Raw genomic sequence first — 20,828 nt, 5'->3', positions numbered from 1 at the left:
TAAATCTGACAGCAGGACACGTGAGCTCATCACCGTCCCCCACATCCACCAGCCAACTCCAAGCCTAATTCCAGGTCCTGCCACTCCCCATGTGCCTCACTAGTCCCTCTTATGAAAGTGTGGACTTACTCCTCACTTAGACCCTGCTCCTCACACTCTCCAACCTCCTTCAGTGAAACTGCCAAGTATTCTAACCCTTACTTTTCTGAACTCAGAAGTCCGACGCCAATTCCATCATTATGTTATTAAATGATGTTGGGGAAGTTAAGTACCCCTTCATGCCTCAGTTTCTTCATCTGTACAGAGAAACAAGAGAGAGAGAGAGAGAGAGAGAGAGAGAGAGAGAGATAACCCCCTGCAGAGACGTCTGTGAGACTGACATAAAACGAAACAGGTAAAGCACTCAGAATAACTAACACAATTCACATCAGTTATCAAGATCTAAAGGGGCACTTATTATACTGAAGAGCTCATTCCTCAATTTTAAAATAAATAAAACCAACACTTTAGTCATTTGTAAAAATTTTTTATATGCATCAGGGAACCATATGTTAATAGCTAGAGCAGAGTGACACAAAGTGTGATCCAAAACCGGCACAGGTTTTCAACAAGAAATGTGCAGAAGTTGAGAGCAAGTGCTAGGAAACTTTGATGGCAATCTGACATTGCCACTAGAATCAGACAACAGCTCCATTTCCTAGCAATCCATTTTGTCATATAGTTGTATCAGTCTGCAACAGACTGAAATTTAAAAAAAAAAAAATCTGGTCCTACACTACCGCTACAGAAGCACTTTTTTAAAAGGGGGCAGAGAGCAGATCTCTATTTCTTTTCTACAGCTCCAAATCACCTAGCATGGTGGGAGGCAAATATCAGTACTAAGCAAATGACAATGTGAGTAGAAATGTAGTCTCCAATTCATAAAGACTCACTTTCTTTTCAAGAGGGTATTAACGTTTAATTTAAAGAGGATCAAAGAGTAAAACAGCTCTGATCCCAAAAATATTTTCCATACAATCTAATAACAGCACGTTGTGGTGCTATAAAAAACAAAAACAAAACCTGTGCAATATTAACCTTCCTCACAGAACTAGGGAGAAAGATAAATTATTTATCACTTCCCTGAACACCGTTTTGATAGAGCCTCTGTACTTACACCAGCATCATAGTAAGCTATTCCAATGACACTTCAGACAAAACACATTTTTATTAGCTCTTCACCGCTGCCAATGCCTTAATGGTCCTAATCTCAACAACCTCATTAGATTAATCCATGAATGAAATGGCTGGAAAAGGAAAGCAGCAAATTCTACCCAATTCTAATTGACAACAAGGCGGCATTTGCATAGCTGAGCGTGCTGGGTGTGGGTTGAAGGCTGAGTTTAATCTTGCTAAGGAAAATCTCTCACATTCAAACTGACTCTGGAAACCCTTGTATAAAACTCTAGGTAAACAAGGAGTCCCATATAATTCCCACTTCCCCTCCAGTCTCAGGGGCCAGGATGCACACACAACATGTATAAGGTGTCCTCCCTTTTAGGTCTTCAAACCCCCTACCACCACCACTGGGCGCCAGGGCCAAGCAGCCTTGCTCCAACAGATAACCCTTCTCCATCCAGCAGTTTCCACCTCTTCCACTCTCTCAACTGCCCCCCAATCTAAAGACACATTCAAGTTCGTAGATTCAATATATTTTTGCCTATTGAACTATTTGCAATTACTCGGAAGATTCTGTCCTATTTCATGTCTCATTACCTTGATAGGGGTACCAAGTGGGATATCTGCCCAGAGATCGTGTCACCTGAAAAGCACCCACATATTTGAAGAATTTTCTAATCCCTCAAGAGAACCAATCACTCCCTCGTTTGTTTCCACCACCCCAAGGAAACTGTTTATGATTCTGCTGCTCTGTATAGGCCTGTCATCCTCCATTCCAAGTTCCTTAAGGGCATCCACATGCCCTGTACCAAGTTTCTAAGAATCATTTGACGTAATGACCACCCAACTGCCAGATCCTGCCAGCTTGTCTGGCCTCTGGTTATCATATCAGTGAGCCATAAAGGGACATGGCCCTTGCTTCTTGGAACGTTCCTTGATTGGGCAGAAGAGCACATAAGGAACCAATCAAACACAACCTGTGTTGAGTGCTGAGAACAAACAACCACTTTGCAGTAATAAAGAGAATGAGGGAGCCAGGCAGCAAGAAGCAAACATGCAAAGGTCCTGGAGAGAAACTCCCAAACTAAGAGGAGGTCAGCATAACCAGAGCCTCTCCCAATGCACTTGTTCCTGTGGGCAAGCTAATTACCACATACCTGTCCTCCTAACAAGTGCTCTTCTCACAACCCCTGCTGGCAGAGTCCAGAAAGTCTGATGTCAAAGTTTCACGCCTCCATTGGTCTACTGCTCTCTCTCAAAAGACAATCACAGTCTTGTCTTCAAATATCTATTAGTGCATCACACCTAACCCAAGATTTCTAGTTTCTGTTACTATACATTTCAACCTGGATTGCCGAGAGGCATCTCAAATTGGTAACATTCATAAATAAAATTCATTCTCTCCTTCATCTCCCTCCGTAACCTTGGGGAAAAAAATTAAACACATTCTTTTGTTCCCTATGGCAAGTTAGTTTGGGGGCCACCATCAATCTACTACCCAACTGTGTAAAGCCGACGGTTTTCTGTCTGAGAAATTTTGTGGTTCCCAAGAACCTTCTAGCTACTTAAGTGTGTGAGGCCAGGTTTTCTTTAATTCTTCAACCAGAACAACATTAGCAGATTGAATAATCAGACTTTTAAAAAGATATACAAAAATGTTGGACCTCCCTGGTAGCACAAGGGGTTAAGACGCAACCTATGAAGCTATCTGCAGTCTCTGCAGCACAAGTTCGATCCCTGGCCAGGGAGAAAGCCACATGGTGCAGCAGACCTCTCCTGGCTCACCCGCTGCTCCCCTTGGCAGTGTATTTCCGTCAATCTGCCTGTTCTGTTTCCCTCTCTGTCTCTGGTGAATCCTCTCTGGTGAATTACCTCTGGCCTGTACCCCAGTTCTTGTATGCATAAATAAATAAATCTTTAAAAAAAAAATAAAGAGCTATACAAAAATGTTAGAACAATACCACTCTTTCCACTAAGTTTTTTGGTTTGGAAAACAGTTATTGCTCATAAAAAACCATACTTTAACATCAAAATGGTTTTATTTTTAATAATTAACATGCATTTCTAAAAAAAATTCTCAGCTTTAATTTCCAGCATAGTAAATATAGTGACATAAAACCTATATAAAGTTCTATGAGATCCTCAGTATTGTTTACGATTAATAAAGGTATCCTAAAATGAAATTTTTGGGAACCTCTGATCTTAGTTTAATCTCCTCTATTAGGTCCTATCAGAAATGGGTCACTACCTCGTGTTTCCATAGCACTTTGTACATTCCTCACAAACACTGTATTCCCTATTTATAGATCTGTCCTCCCTCTAGACCAGAGTTTTTCAACCTTTGAACTACTGACATTTGAGGCCAGATAATCCTTTGTTGTTGGGAGAGAGGTGAATTATCTGGGGCTTTGGAGAATGTTACCACATCCCCGACTCCTACCCTAGTAGATGCTAGTAGCAGCAAGGATAGGCACAGCAGTTAACAACCCAGAATGCCAATACCAACATCCCTAGAGGGGTGAGGGGAGATCACCCCCCCCCGCCCCCGTTGAAGAACACTGTCTATATAAATGTCCCTAGGGGCACAGCATCAGAGCCAATGCTGCTATCATCCATTGATTTTTTTTTTTAAGATTTATTTGTTTATTTATACAAGCACTGGGTACAGTCAGAAGCGCGGGAGGGTGAGAGAATTCACCAGAGCCAGAGTGGGGAACAGAACAGGCAGACTGACAAAATACACTGCTGAGGGGAGCAGTGGGCGCGGCAAGAGAGGTCTGCGTGCCATGAGGGACCTCGCCAGCGGCTGGGGATCGAACCAGTGCTGCAGAGGCTGCCGGCAGCTTCGCAGCCCAGCGCTCAACTGCTGCGCCACCAGGGGAGGCCCTATCATCCATTGAGTCTTATATTCATTCATAAAAGAAATTCTAAATCCTAGGTATAAGCCCTGTGCTCAATACCAGGGACACAGTAGGAATAAAAACCTTAGGCCCTGTTTTCAGGAAGCCACAGCTGGCAAAGGGCCTTCAAGGTGCTCAATAATATTGGTTAAATAACCAAATTTGTTGACATACATAAAGAAAAAGAGAGAGAGAGAGAGAGAGAGAGCGTGCACTCTCAAGCATACACATGAGCTAGAAACATGATGGCAAGAGAGCACAAGGGCTACAATTCCCTGAAAACATGGAAAATAAAACCCAGGGTTAAAATCTTTCTCCTCTTCTAGTGTTTAGTGTGTCATAACTAAAGGGGATCCATTTATGCAGAATGTCATGTAAGTGTGGCTCCCTGGACAGCTGGTGCAACTTGCGTGTCTGTGTCACCAAGAGAACTATCCATAAATAAAGAAGCATCCCAACCAAGAAAATTAAAACATGAGCCCCTAAGACCTTGCCTTTCCCCAACCCATCCAGAAACAGGGTGTCAGCAGATTCCAAATAGGCAAACCTTAGGGAACTGCTCCCATCGAAAATTAAAACATCACAAGAACAATCCCCAACACACATGCCCATAAGTACCCATATCCGCTACCGCCAGAGGCTGCAGACAGGACTGGGAACCTCCCACCAAAATGCTTAAGCTTCCAGAGTGTTTTTCTATCTGCTCAAGATATTACACAACATTCCTACAAGCACTGAGATGACCAGATAGTGAGTTGAAAAGTCCCCAGTTTTTCCAGAGACACAGGGGCCCTAAAGGCAGAGTAATTCTCATGACCAAGGGCAACATGCGGGTAGCCATCAGAGGCAAGGGCTATGGACAGAAGAAAGGCCAAGCCCAGTTGCAATAATAAATCAGAGGAAAAGTGGTTGGCCCAGATCTGTCTTAACAAGTCACTCGTCCCTCTCTGGGACTCCATTTGCTTTCGTACTGAAGGAGAGAGTAACAGCATAGGAGTTGCGCTCCCATCCTATCACACTCTTTCTGCCAAAAGATGGAAATAAGAGAGGCATTTTCATTTCCCCTCATCTTCTGATTGTTGCCAGGTAGAATTTTTAGTCTAACAGACAAGTTGTAGGTGCTCTTGCCTCTAGCTGTATACTCCTCATTATGCCAGAGAGTAGAAGAATCCTAGAAATGTATTCTCTAAAAGAAGGGGCCCAAGCTGTGAGGTTTCCCATATATGGGAAGCACCATGACAATATTAGAATGCTTTCTGCTACAAGAAATTGGTAGCTGGTCCACAAATGGCCTAAACCATGTGGACATCTGTTGTTTACTTAACAAGAAGTCCAGGGAGAGGTGGTCCCAAGCTCAGTTCAGTAGTCTAATTTCATAAAGCCACTCATAAAACCCAGCCTGTGCTGGGTTTTCATCCACAGGCTTGTTGCCTTCTGGTCACAAGACAGGTGTGTTAGCTAACAACTATCACATTTATTACTTTTCCAAAGATAACAAACTAAGGAATCGTGGTGGCATTAAGAGAGTGGGGCATTACTCTCCCCACTGCCTTTATTTCTATCAGGGAAAAAAAAATTTTCTCTAGAAGTCCTGTAGTGGATTTCCATTAAATCTCTTTGGCCAGAATTATGTCAGATGCTCATTCTAAACTAAGAAAGGTTACAAAGTGAGGATCTGGCTTTTTAAAAAAATTGTCAAACCCTAGAAATATGACTGTAAAACTGAGATGACCAGAGGAAAGAGGGCAGGGTGGGATACACAGTGCAGAGGGGACTCAATGAACTATAATAGAAGATCACTGGAGCTTTGGTGGAGGAATAAGGTATGACAACCAACATTTGTAGAAGTATGAACCAATATCCATAAAGCATGCAGTGTTGGAAATCAATGAAACCGCAGTAAGCATGCAAAAGTAAAAACAAAAACTGACATAAGTAACACAAGAGATAAATCCACAAAAAAAGTATGAGAATCAGGTAAGAAAAAATTGGAATAAGAATGATGGCAAAGTATTCAACAAAGTGATACATACAACTAAGCGATACACTGCTAAGTATCTCACAATCAGCTTTCAAAAACCCTATATTGTAGCATTTGCCAATTTTTTAGGTGTAAATACTCCCATTATGCAGGATTTCAATCTACCAACATATTAACCAGCTCAAAAAATTCCTGAAATTGTAATCAGCTGGCACAAGTTGGCAACAGGACCCTAATGAACTGAAACCTCACACTTGGCAACCATTTAAGTTTACCATGCTCCTTTATACTTAAAACACTCCTGAGTTCAGAGGTGAGAAAAATGACACAGTCCCCCAAATTACACAGCCCGAGTGGCAAAGCCAGATGAACACATGACATCGAACACCACACATTTTATGGCATTGGTACATTCATCGCTGAACTATACCCTCCCTCTGCCTATGATCGCCCTACCTCTAGTCCAGTTTGCAACTCTAACACCCATTCCTATAAGCCCAAAGTAACCTACTATTCTTTAAATTATTTCTTCCAATGACAACAGTACAGGTTTATTGTTAGAGTTTTGAAAACAGGGATGTGTGAAAAAGAAAACAAAAATAACCCAATCCCTTCCTCATAGCAATGTTTACATGTGGGTGATAATCCTTCCAGAGTATGTAGACATAAGTTTTCAGTGGAAATCATACTGTTTTGTAAGTTAATGACATTTTTCTGTTATGTAAATTTTCCCAATCAAATAGAGAGAAAAGTATAATGTACTCCTTTGTTGCCATCCACCCAGCTGCTAAAGACAACCAGATAGTACTTGAAGACAATCAAAAGCTCAACTGTTCCTTTCTCTCAGAGGAATATGTAAGAAAGGGCCTCCTTCTACTGCTACCTTGTGGTTCTTCCCTCCACCTGGTTTTCTCCATCTGACTCAGGTCAGCTATTCTCCAGGGTATGTCAACCAGTTCCCAGAGTTTGGCTAAGGAGAACCCCGAACCATGGTCCCTCACTGGTGGCTCCCCTCCAACTTCTCTGACTCCTGCCTGGTTTGTCAAGAATGCTCACAACTAAAGTTCGGAACCTCACAGATAGAGAGCTTCAGAAGAAACATGGTAATTGTTGGAGTTTCCATCTTCCAATTACTCCATTCTTCCGCTTCTGCTTTGTTTTCACACGCACATGCAAACACCACAGAGAGACACTGCTAACTGGTACAATGAAAAGCCTAGAATTCTTGTCCAACCTCATTTTCTCCTACTTACAGTTCACCCAACAGCCTACCTTCCATACCTCACTGCCTGGTTTTCCAACGTCCTAAAGCACTACATTTCATCAACAGAGTAGGCAGCCTAAGTGAAAAAGCCAACATGCTAAAGGAAGGTGAATGCACCCCAAAATAAAAGCATATCCCCAAAAAGCCCAGTTAAAAGTTAAGGTCCACAGTCAAATATAAATCTCTGCTGCCTGGAACAAATTCAAATTAAAAAAAAAATTCTTATGAATAAGGCCTCCCCCTCTTCCCCAATTTAGCCATGTGCCCATAGGAGGGAGCTATGGATATTTCAAGTCCAAGGCATGGATCTACCCTGCAATAAACCTTGAGAGCTGACAGAAAGTAAGCCTATGCTGGGAACCATGGTTATTAGAACATAACTTAGAAGAAACTAAACTTATGTGTGTACTATTTAGTACCAAAAGATACTGATACTTCAAATAGTATATTTGTCTAAAGATGCTAAGACATCAAATAGTGGGGAGCAGGCAGGAATAAGGGGGAACATGGTTCAAAATGTTCTCCGCAAAGAAAGACACAAAGCAATGGTTGCCAAACTTAATATTCCTAGGAATGACCTAGAAAGCTTGCTTAAAATGCAAATTTCCAGGCCTCCCTGGTGGCACAAGGGGTTAAGATACAAACCTACCTACAAAGCTATCTGCAGCCACTGAAAGCGTGAGTTCAATCCCCGGCCGGCCAGGAAGCTACCCACATGGCGCAGCAGACCTCTCCTGACTCACCCGCTGCTCCCCTCAGCAGTGTATTTCAATCTATCTGCCTGTTCTGTTCCCCACTCAGTCTCTGGTGAATCCTCTCACCCCCCACACCTCTGGCCTATACCATAGTTCTTGTATGCATACATAAATCTTAAAAAAAAAAAAGCAAATTTCCTCAGCCTCCTCTATCTTCATAAGAATCTTTGGAGATTCTGCTGCAGGTGTTGGCAGATCCTGAGAAATGACAAACACTTGTGTTCCTCCTCCTCTGCCACAAAGTTTGGATAGCAGCAATCCTGTGAGCAGAGCCTCTGACCCAATGCTTTCTACACTCACTCTGGTCTCTCATGAGATCTGCAGTAAACACACAGATGTCCCCCCAACATTGGCATTCAGGGAGGTCTATGGTGGAGCCTTGGCGCGAGGCAGTTAATCCCAAGGGAAGCTTTCCACCTAAACCAGTCTTCATGTCCTTCAGGCAACTGGTCAACCTGTACTCTCTTCCTGGGGACTTTATTAACATCCTCCCTCTCAAAGATTATCAAGAAACAAACTTTCTCTGCCACTTCCTTACCTCACCTTCCAGCCATATCAAAAACAAACATTTACATCTTTTTAAGAGTTTTAGAGGCTAACAAAGAAAATGGGCATTACCAAAATAAATAAACAAACAAGCACTGGAAAAGTCAAATGTTATAAATACAATTAAGAGTTCTCTGTGTATTTTATTCATCTTTTCACAGATTATGTGCTGAGTACTGAGCCTAATCCCAGGCACTAAGCATTTCACAACTGTGAACACCACCAACATGCTTAAATTCTAGTATGGAAGAAGACCATGGAGGGAACATGCATCCTAACAATGGACTTTCAGACAGAGACAAGCACTACAAAACATGAACACAAGATAATGAACCAGCAAGACTGAGGGAAGATGGGTTACATGGAAAACTTCTCTGGGAGGGAGTCTCTGAGCTAAGAACCAAATAGAAACATAAACAGAGAGAGCAATGGACATGAACCTGGGCACAAAGTAACCCCACTGTTGGAGGAAGAGAGAGGTGGCTGTGGTTCCACCTTGCAATCAGAGGAGTATGAGCAAGGCCCAGAGGACAGATATCTCAGGGTTATAAATATAAAAGCAAGCCCTGGATTCATTTAACTAGGAAGGAGTTGTACTAATAGTAGCTGACCTGTACAGACAATGTGTGTTCAAATCTCATTTTATCTGCCCAAAACCCCAAAGAGTGGGAACAAATATGAACCCCATTTCACAGGTGAGATACGAATCAAACAGGCAGTAAGTGATGGACCCGGAACTACAGCCAGTAGTTGGGGAAGTAAGCAAAACTGGTAGGGTCTTAAAGTCCTAGGTAAAGAGACTATTTTATTCCAAGTTCGATGGAAAACCATTGGAGAGGGACTGAGACTTCTTGACTCCTTCCCTTAGATTTGAGTTAAGAGAGAACACAACTTTCCCGGGAAAACTCACACGTCTACTGCACTTGAACATGGGCAGCCCCAACACTGCACACCAGGTCATCCTCCCCAAGAACCCTGATCATGTTGTTTTTCTTAAACACACTGGAATGAACCCTAGAAAACAATGTCTCCTAAGGCTATACCCCAAGATCTTAGCCACCATAGATGTGGTGGAGAAAAGAATGAAAAGGAAGGATTGTAACAGGGTAATTAATCCCCAAGGAAGGGGAGGTTTCAGGTCCCAGCCTCACACAAGGAGGGGTGGAGCTGAGCAGCCAGGATAAGCTAGAGACAACAGGGAGAAGGAAGATGGAGATCAAAAAGAGGACGTGGAGGAGGCACATGAAGCAGAGAGATGTGAAGAAGCTGCATTTGCTTCTTAGCCTTGGACTTGCACTAGGGATTTGGGGCACATGGAAGGAGAAATTTGAAAGAGACAGAGATGTGGGTGAGACACCTCATAAGGAGGCTGACAGTGGCAGCCTTTATCTTGACTTGGGTTTTGATTTTGCTCCTTTGCAGACTTGCCTGGTCCCTTCTGCCCATTTTCTATGGATCCCCACCAGTAGGTGCCTCACACTTGAGCCAAGCTTTTGGGACTCAACAGTCCTGCTTTGGGCCAACCCTGTTTGGCTGAATGTTTACTCATGAGGAGATGGGTCACTTGGGGTGCCATTAGAAACTATATTCTTTCTCTTCTCTCTATAGCATACTTATTGTACTCAAGTTCTTTTCCATTGAATGTCAAACACACTAGAGTATGTTTTGTGCTGATGTGGCAGGTGGCAGAACCTATTTAGCAGGCAGGTCTGGGGGCCTCCAGGTGCCCCTTCACCTTTCCCTGTAACAGTCACCCTCCCCAAGAACCCTGCTTGTGTGGCTTTGACTCCTGATGCCTATAAATCTTACTAATTCCCCACCTATTTTTCTAACTAGTTTGATTTCCTGAGCATATTACTATTCAGCTGCTGAGGCCTCTTTCAACCCAGGATAAAACTCAACCTTCCTATTACTAGGGTTTCATTTCACTGTTAGCCTGTAGCCTCCAAGGAAGATGTCAAGATTACTTTCTGCCTTAATCAAGACTTGCCCTAATACATCTCAGACACCAGATTTCCTTTATTAATAAATTCATTCCCATGTTCATGCATACATTCCAACAAGTATTTGTGCCCTCAGGATCCCAGGAACTAAGTATACCAGAGTACTTGAGCGACCTTCCAACAGCTCTCATTCCTGGCCCCTTAGTGGAGGATGGCAACATACAAATCAGTACATAATTACAAATGGCACACTTTTACTAGAAAGGCCTCTGAGAAGGTCACTGAGACAAGTCCTAAATGACAGACAGCCTCACAGTAGTTTCCAACAGCAAATATTTGGATACAAAATCCATGCCAGACCCTTGTCTAAGCACTACACATGTACTATGCATGTAATCTTCTAACAGCCCTAAGGAGTAGGTGGTACTATCAACCCTACTCTACAAAAGGGGATGTTGAAAGATGGCGAGAATAAGGAATATACAAAGAGCAGAACCAAGATTAGAACCCAGGCGAAATGACTCCAGATCCTACCTTCCTAACTGCAAGGTAAGGTGAGAAGAATAGAGTGCCTGTGGCAGTGGTAGGAGTGAGGGCAAATAAATAACACAAGTAAGAACCCCTGGAAAGAGAAAAGTCAGCCAGAAGAAAGTAGGTCCCACATGCTAATGAAACTGGGGATCAGCAGATGGACTGGAAATACATAATGGAATTTGACTGGCTAAGATGCAGTCACAGATGTATTATGGGGTATGTAAAGAGAAGGAAGAATCAAGGACGACTTCCAGTTTGCCCTGGAAGTCAAGAACTTGAGGAAAGTCTGTTTCCAGAGGGTCAACCCATTTAACACAATAATTTAAAAAATCCTGTGATACGCTAATAGACAGTGAGCTATCAATAATGTAATCAACAGATCAGGCGGGCTAAAGCTTCCATTCCCCCTCCCCAAATTTTTCTACAGGAGGGTGTTCATTAAAGGGTTCCATCCTACCCCCTGGAGATATTCTCCAGAGCAGTCAGCACTGACTAACAACAAGGATAAAAAGTTAACTGCTACAGTGACAAGAACAGTTTCTACCAGGGGGAGGGTTTTTCTCACAGAAATGTAATGCATTTAAGCAGCACTCTCAAATTATCTGAAAAGCACAATTATACTAATTTACAAATGAAAAGCTAAGCAACTTGCCCAAGGCCACACAACTGCAAGGATTATTCAAATTTATATCAGCCCAACTGGAAGTCCATACCTTCTCCACAATGATTTTAGTTGAGCTTTTATTAACATTTAATAGTTACAGCCTCATTTTAATATGTATAATAGTGTGTGCATGTGTGCAAGATAAAAAAACTAAAATTAGGGCCTCCCCAGTGGCGCAGCGGTTGAGCGCTGGCTGCTTCCCCGGCCACCTGAGGAGGGTCCCACATGGCGCCCGCTGCTCCCCTAAGCAGTGTGCTTCGGTCCTTCTGCCTGCTCTGCTCCCCGCTCTGGCTCGGGTGAATTCTCTCACCCTCCCGCGCTTCTGACTGTACCCAGTGCATGTATAAACAAAACAAACAAATAAATAAATAAAGCATGCCTCTATTAAAAAAACTAAAATTAATTTATACGTAGATCTGATATAAATTTTACGTACTATATATACACATATATCACATCAAATCCTTGAATTCATGCATAGTACTGCTTAACAAACACACCAACTTTCTTAATACACAGTTCAAAGGAAATATTAGAATAAAAGTACAGATGACACAGAGATAGAAATCTTAAGGCAATTCATACATAACTGAAGTTTATGAAACACTGCTCACCACACAACCACACTAGAACAGCCAAGCACCTGTTCTATTTTGTACTCAAATTTGGCTACAGTCACACATAACTCTGACTCTATTCCAGGGAGATAAAATGTTGACTGCCTTAGAGGGAAAGGGAGTAACATTAAAACAACACAATTTAGCATAATCATCCTTAAGGCAGTATTCCTTTAATACTGGTTTGGTGGACCATCTCCCCCCTAGTTCACCTTCATTAAGTCAGCTAAGCTTTCCTAGGCCTCAGTTTCACTTTGTTGAAAGGAAGTTATAGAAAATAGACTATAAGGTCACTTCCAGTTTTAGCATTCCATAAAAACGTAAGACCCTAAGATCCAAAATTATTTTATGCAGAATCAGGGAGGCCCAATCCAGATGAGGGTCAATCTGAAGAATGCTAAATACGCACCGCAATTCACCACTCCTTAACTGGGGATAGGCTATCAATTATACTGCCCTCTGGAAAATAAGGCAAGACATTAATTACAAGATGATAAAAATCAGCCAATCAATGTCCCTGTCCCACCAAATCTTTAAGAACTTCATGCCACTAATTTTTCAGTTATTAACTTTCTTTACATTTTGTCCTTAGTGTCTGTTATTTCCCTAACAATTAGCTTTATTCTGAGTGGGACTAGCCAGGAGAGAAATAGGTAGGTGAGAAATCTCAAAACCTCATCAAACTCCTCCCCTTGTGCTAAATCTCTGATGAGAAGTAACTGTACAACCTTCTCACCTTCAATAGGAATTACTCCACTGATGCTCAAACATGTCTAATGTGCTAATTTTTAAAAGGAGTTGTCACTCCTTATTTTTCAGACATATTAACAAAACAGCTTAACTTGAGCAAGCATTCTTCCTCTATTACTGAAATTGACACAATTATCAAGAGAAATCTTAAGGTAAACCTCTCCTTGCCTTATATACAAAGCCCCTTCTGTAATGTCAGCGGGCCTATAAACTGTCAATGGAGTGTTTTTGGATTCCCAGAAAGAAGTTCTGAAATGTGCTCACTTCCTGTTTAGTCGAAGAAAACATAGGATGGGTGGGCTGCAGCTGGCAAACTCAGAAAGCACAGCTGGGTAGCAGGTGATCTTAAAAAAAAAAAAAAAAAAGGCAAATCCCTGGGCAAGTTGTGTAGCCAAGAGTGATCATTATAACTGGAGAGTTGTTACATAATTACTTGTTAACTACTGACAAATACATACAAGGCTACAAAACTCCATGGTTACACTAGCCATGGAAGCTAGTGTACCTGGGGCAAGAGTCAAGGTTTCTCCAGTTAATTTCATTCAAAGAAATAAAGCAATCCTGGAACCTATTCCCAGCCAAGGTAACCAGCCTGCTTTTACATATACAAAACAGCCTCCAGCAATTAAGCCAATCGCCTCTAGGGACGAAAATCTGTGTTTCCACTAATAACACTATTTTAAAGGGGAGGAGTGATAAAGTACTCTCAAAGACCTAAATACTTACCATCTCGATAAAAGATGACTTCCACTCCAAACTGGAAAATCTGAAAAGAAAAGGTCGCCCATCCTATCCCCACCCCATTCCTGTTCAGCTGGCGCAAAATGCCAGACCTGGGTCAGATGCACTGCATTCCAACATTTTTCAAAAAGTTTAAGAGGATTGACAGAGGCAGCAGGGAGAACAGGAAGGCTGGCAGAAGCAGGGGAGCGCGAACAGAAGGGTTTCGGCAAGGAGGAGCCCCGGGAAGTGCCCGGCGGCGCGGTGCAAGGCCGGATAACCGAGAAGCGCCCCGGGGCCGGGGGGGAGGGGGGGTAGCACCCCAGTGGGGCGCGGGGGCTGACAGCCGCTCGGCGTCCGCCGCCTGGCCCCCTCGGCCCACCAACAGCGCTCCGGCCCCCCGCGCCCCCCACCCTTCCCCCGCGCCGCGAGCGAGGACGGCCGGGCCAAGTCGCCCCGGGTCGGCGCAGCGGCGCGCGGCCCTGGCTGCGCGGGGAGGCCGCGGGCGCCCTTACCTCCTTCTGTTTGGGGTCCTGCGGGTAGACGTCGGGCGGCCCCAGCCGGGGGCGCTTCAGCGGTCTCTGCTCATAGCTGAGAAGCCCGAAGGCGGCCATGATCTCTCATGTTACCCGGCGGAATGAATGAGAGTCGGAGCCGGAGCCGGCGCGGCCGCCTCTGAGCGCCAGGGAGCAGCCTCTGCAGACGGCTCCCTCGCCTCCGGAGCTCCCGCCGCCGCGGCGCTGCGGGCAGAAGAGAGAAGGTGGACGCCGCCGCCGGCCCGCCCGCGGACTCGCACTGGGGGGCGGCCCCCGGCGGACCCCGCAGCGCCGGGGCCTCCGCGCGCAGCGCGCGGGGGTGGCAGGGGACTGGGGGCCGCCGGGGTCCCCCGCGGCGCCAACCTCCGTCCCCGGGGGAGGAGCAGCTGATGGGAACGTGTGACTTTTTTCACCAATGGACCCAAACCCACCCCATCGGGCGCCGGAGGGAAGCGGGGGAGGGGCACGGAGGAAAAAAAAACTTTTACTGGAGCCGCCGCGGGAGGCTCGAGTGCTCGCCCCGGGCAGGGCCGCCCTCCCGCCCGAGGCAGGCGCCCGCGAGCGGCCCGCCCGGCCCCGTCTCTCGGCAGGGACCCCCCCCTCCGCCGCGCCCGCAGACCCGTCACACGAGCGGGGCCCGGAGCGGCCGGGGGGCGCGGACGCGGCCGGCGCCTCCGAGACGCCGCCGGGCTCGAGGGGCGCATCCACGGCCCGGGCCCTCGGAAGCTCCGGGGACGCCGCGGCGGCTGGAGGGGCTGCGCTCGCGGCGGCGCGGGGCCGACTTAACCCTTTCCTGCCCCTGCAGGGGCCGGGGCGGCCAGGGCGGACGGGGCGCGCCAGCCGGACAGCCCGCCCGCCAGTCCGGGCAGCCCAGCCCGCCTCCCCCCGCCGGCCGCAGCCCCCCCGCCCCGGCAGTTTACCTGTTGGGCGCCGGCTAGTGGGCCGGGGCGGGCGGCGGGGGCGGCGCAGCGGCGGCCGCAGCCTCCATGGCGCGGGCGGCGATGGCAGGGACGGGGTCTGCTTTCACCGGCGAGGGGTCCGTCTCCTCCCGGGGGCTCCGGAGACGCCGCGAAGTTTGCCACAGTCTGGGGCGGCGGGCGACGCCAGCTCGCCGCCCCGGCGTCCCCTCCCCCGCGGCCGGGAGCGCAGGCTCCGAGTGGCGGACGCGGCGCGGCGGCCGCACTGAGCATGCCCGGCCCGGCGGCCGCGGGGGGCTGACTGGAGCGCGCCCCGATCCGCGCTCCGGGTTTTCGCAGCCGCAGCGCGCGCAGTCCGTGGGCCCCGGCGCCGGGGCCAACTGTGGGGTGACTCCCAGCTGGGGAAGGGGCGCCTCGGGGCGCGGTGTCCACCTCGACCCCCTCTAAGGTCGTTGTCCGGCGGCCCGGGCCGGAAAGCTCACCTGCGCAGGGCGGGCGGGGGAGGTGAACCTTCTGGGGAGACCTTGATCCGCCCACCCGCCCGCGCGCCCGGCTCACGGAGGGGCGTGGGCAAGAGATGGGGGGCCACCTGCCGCGAGCAGGGCGAGACTCGTGCCGCCGGGGCCGTCCCGTCCTGTCCTGGGGGACCCCGCGGGAGGCGCGCCAATGAGGATGCTCCTGCGCTTGGCCAAGAATGATGGCTGCCGTTTATAGAGCCCTGGTTTCATGCTAGGATCGCGACAGTCAAGATCTTTGATGCTAAAAAAAAAAAAAAAAAAAAAAAAAAACCTTACAAGGTTTTACTGTACTTTTTTTTTTCTTTTATAGAGAAATTGAATCAATTGAGTCAGCTCAGGGAGGTCCAATGACTTGCTCAAAACTATGATCCCAAGTTTCTGACCTATTCTCTACATATTGAAATGGAAAGAACTGAATTTCTGAACTTGTGCTCCCCACACCTTGAGGAATTCCAGTGTTCCATCCTCTGTAAGATGGCACTAACAGGATCTAACTCAAAGCTTTTGTTCAGCACTTGGCACACAGTAGGTGCTCAGGAGAAGTTGTCTCTATCTGAATATCTACTTACCTCTGTGGACCATAAATAAGCAAAGGTGAAGGACTAAAAAGGTAGAAAGGGCAATGGCAATATGATAGGAGCTTACTCCTGGGCCTGACTATTAGCACCTCCCAATGCAGCCAAATGTCAAGTCAGGCCTGTAGTTTTGGGCTTCTTTACTTAATTTGAGCAAGTACTTTTAGAGAACAGTTATCCTCCACCAGGAGGTATTTCCTGGCAACCTTCTGCACCTTGATCCCAAGGTCTTCCACTAATATCCCTGGATGTAACTTCAAGGCTGAACTTGCCTTTGTGAAATAAGCATCTATCAAATCTAGCTTCCTTACTAGTGGAAAGAACAGTTACCTAACTATTAGGAAAATTGTCAAACACACCAAAAAGCAGAAGAAATAGTATGAAGAACACCCAAGTGCTTACCTCCCATGCGTAACAGTTATCAGAGTTCTACCGTTCTTTTTTCATTGTTGGACCCCAACATACTGATATACACTAGAGAGAACAGTGCTACTCATTGTTGCAACTGGGGTACCAACCCCTACATTTTGTTGAAGGCCTGCTGTATGCCAGATTCCATGCTGTGTGCCTAAGTTGCAACAATAAGTAACAACACTGTCCTCTCTAGTGCATGTCAATGTGGCAGGGTGGGGACAATGAAACAAGAATGGTAAAACTTACAGAAGGGAGGCAGGTACTTGGGCATTCTTTATACTATTTCCTCTGCTTTTTGATGTGTTTGGATAAGTGGCACTGTTAGGGGGGATACGTCTTGCTTATGATAGACTGGTAGCAAAGTCTTTTGTACTACCTAAACAAGAGCCTCCTACTTGACCTCCATAAAGGAAAACCTTTCGAAGCACTCAAAATTTTAAATAACAATAAGGACTTTATTTTAAAATCAAATGTGTACCTAATGTGTGCATAATATTTGGGAAGAAAAGATAATCTTTCTTCCTACTGGATTCCCTTCTCAGATCCCTTCCTTGTTTTGAGAAAGTCAGGCATTGATTCTTTGGCTCTATCAACATTAAAAAGGGCGCTACAGCTTTAATATGCTGAGACTCTCCCTCAAAAAAACCATTCTTTCGCTACATGGACTCATGGTCATTTGACTTTCTCACGCTGGCATCTGTGTTCTTCACAACCCACTTCCATTTACCAGTCCAACTTATTCCTTTAATCCCTCACACCAATTAGCTTCAGTCCTCTTCCAAATATGGAACTCCCAGGTGCTGATTTTCAGATAGCCACTTGGGGATTGTCCTTCCAATCTGGACTCCAGAGTGAAGCCCACCCAAAATCCTGAGGCACTAGATGATCCTTTGATCCTTGCAGCATCCTTAGCACTTTATTTTCATACTCTTAATGCCTTGTTAAGTCATGGCATGCATTCAAATATCTACTTTACCCCTTTGCTTTCCTTCTTCCCTTCCAGGTTAGTCTTTAAGTTGACTAAGGCTAGTTAACTTGGTGAACTTACAATAGAAGCTTTGTGTTCTATGCTGTGCTTGAATTTCCCTTGACCATGCATTGAATAATGTGAGTCTCCATTACTACTGTACCTACAAAGGGCATCTTATCTTCCCCTGCTAATGACCTCCTGAGTTTGGGAACAGTTTTCACAGAACAAGAATTTTTCAGAAAACAACAGAGGCTCTCCAGATGGCTCCCAGCCTAGCAAGAAAAGATGAATTCAGGGCTGGTGGAAGTTTAGTAGGGCTGGTTAGGAAAAGAGGCTGAAATGTGGCCAGAAGCGGAGTCACAAAACATTTTAATCATATGGAACTTTATAGTCCAAGTATGAATTGACTCTCTATGGCTGCTTTTGCAAGTTGACAAGTTTTGTAAAGCTGATACTTTCATTTGGATCATATAGGGGTCCTTTAAGATCCTACTCCGCAAACCCTGGTTTTCAGAATTCTTTTTTTTTTAAAGATTTATTTACTTATGCATACAAGAACTGGGGTACAGGCCAGAGGTGTGGGGGGGTGAGAGGATTCACCAGAGACAGAGCAGGGAACATAACAGCAGATTGACTGAAATACACTGCTGAGGGGAGCAGCAGGCGAGTCAGGAGAGGTCTGTTGCTCCCTGGATGGGGATCGAACTCCTGCTGCAGAGGCTGCGGATAGCTTCATAGGTTGCATCTTCACCCCTTGCACCACCTGGGAGGCACTGGTTTTCAGAATTCTGTAAGGAGTTCCTTGTGTTGCAGGGCAGGGAGAGGGGCAGCCCAGACCCCACAAACCTGCCTGCTCTAAATAGGTTCTGCCATCCGCCATCAACACAAAACATATGAGACTTTAATGAAAAGGAACTTTAATACAATTAGTGAACAATACAGGAAAGGCAAAGAATATAGTTTCTGAATCAAGCACCCAAGGTTACCCATCCCCTTGTGAGTAAAAGTCCACCGAAACGGGGTTGGCCCAGAGCAAGGCCCCAAAGCCTGCCACAAGTCTAAAGCACCTTCCAGTGGGGACCCACAGAAAAGGATCAGAAGCAACCAGACAAGTCTGGGAGGAAAAGAGCAAAATGAAAATCAAGACAAAAACCACCATTGTCACCTCCCCACAAGTCTCACCCACATCTGTGTCACCCAGTCCACAACCAAAAGGCAAGTACAGTTTCTTCAGGTGTCTCTAGGCTCCATGTGCCTCCTCCAGGTCTCCTTCTGGCTCTCCATCCTGCTTCCTTCCTTCCTCAGTCTCCTCTGCAGCTGCTTCTCTCTCTGCTCAGCTCCATCCTCCTTTTGGGTGGGACAGGAAACCTGGAACTTCCCCTTTTCCTGGGGACTACACTGTTACACTTGTAGTTGGGGCCCATTTTTCCTCTTGGACAAAGTTCCTTTAAGGCAGCTCATGACTGGTTTTCTTTCCCCCGCTACTGGTCTATAGGAAATAGATGTTTGTCTTTTTCCTAAACATATTCAAGCAAAGGTATTATCTCAGTCTCCTTACCATGGGATGCATTTTGCAAACCACATTTTTCACCTTTGAAGTACCTTGGAAATTCTCCAGTCTAGGTCCAAGACCAGGTCCTCAAACTGTAGCAAATGAATGCCAAGAGCCCAGGTCAATGCCCTCAAATCTCTTTTCATGAGGACTGGGGAGAGAAATAAAATTTCATTGGTAGAAGGTAGAGACAATCATATTTACACAGCAGATTTCAAAAAAATAAAGGTGGAAAATGGCTCAGAGAAGAGACAGCATGTTGAGCCATCAAAAGCTATGGCCCTAATATCCCTTACAGATTAGCAGGTGAGGCTCCAGAGGTAAAATAACTGGTTGACATTCATTGAGTTAGCAAATGGCAAAGCGAGGATCAAACCCGATCCCTCGGACATGCTCATTATTATCAGTGTGCTACATTTATTAATTATTTACATAACATATAAAAGGGACTCTCAGTAGACAAATCTGGCAGATGAAAAGCAATACTCTCAACAAGTCACTCCAACAGAGCAGTATGCTTCCACTCAAATGGAAAGAAACAATTCTCAATGTAGAGCCTGTAGGTGAAGTAATTAATGTCTGGCTTCCCCTTGGGACTGAGCTTGTCCAAGGGTATATATTCCTGTGTGTTGCTAATAGTTTGTCTACAAACAGACTTGATTGCTTTCAGTTTTTCTTATACTGTTACAGGACAGAAAAAGGGGCACTCTAGAGTCCCCAAACCTGCCCCCTCTAAATAGGTTCTGCCATTTGCTGCATCAAGACAAAACATATAAGACCTTTAATGCAAAGGAAATTTAATACAGTTAGTGTGCAGCAAAGAAAAGAAGAATAAAGTTTCCAAATCAAGCACCCAAAGTTACCTGTCCCCTCATGGGTAAATGTCCAGCCAAATAGTGTTGACCCAAAGCAGGGCCACTGAGGCCTGAAAGCCACAAGTCTAAAGCACCTTTCTGCAGGGACCCATAGAAAAGGGTCAGAAACAGCCCAACAAGTCTGAGAGTGAATAAAGCACACACAAGCCCATCTTAAAACCCTTTAGTGCCCTGGAGCCCAGTGATCCAAGGCACCAGAGGTAAGCTGACAGCTGTAAATGCTCCAGCAGACCCTCTTGACAGGAGAGCTCCCTGGCCCGGCAGTAAGTCCCAGCACACCCTCTCCAGCAGAAGAGACCCAGCTACCCTCCACCCTTATGCACCAAAAAAACTCCAGCAGTATAGACCCGCACTCCCATTTTGATGCACAACTCTTGGCCTGTACACAGTCGTCACCTCATGGACTTTCAATAAAACCTGCTTTTGTCTGATACTCTTGGCCTCCTTTCTTTTCTAACAGGGAGGAAAAGAGCAAAATCAAAATCAAGATAGCTGCCATTGTTGACCTCCCCATGGGTCTCTCACCCACATCTGTTTCAACCAGTCCAGGATGAAAAAAGCAAGTGCAGCGTCTTCACATGTCTCTCTGCTCCATGTGCCTCCTCCTGGTCTCCTACAATAGTGTGGTCCCCGGGAAAA

At 45.9% G+C, this 20,828-nt stretch overlaps 1 protein-coding gene across 3 annotated transcripts in view; it reads right to left on the bottom strand.

Annotated features, from left to right (window-relative positions):
- MED12L (mediator complex subunit 12L) overlaps positions 1-14,446 on the bottom strand; it is a gene marked incomplete at both ends in the record, with an annotated part of 372,007 nt that extends 357,561 nt beyond the window's left edge. For all 3 annotated transcript variants that reach the window (XM_084232379.1, XM_084232380.1, XM_084232381.1), the window contains one exon: positions 14,348-14,446. In XM_084232379.1, the coding sequence (XP_084088505.1) occupies positions 14,348-14,446 (99 nt within the window). The remainder of the gene's footprint in view (positions 1-14,347) is intronic.
- Positions 14,447-20,828: the final 6,382 nt, after the last annotated feature.

This window comes from Talpa europaea (genome assembly GCF_964194135.1).
Source record: "Talpa europaea genome assembly, chromosome: 4".
Lineage (NCBI taxonomy): Eukaryota > Metazoa > Chordata > Mammalia > Eulipotyphla > Talpidae > Talpa > Talpa europaea.
This window is presented reverse-complemented; position numbering and strand designations above follow the sequence as displayed.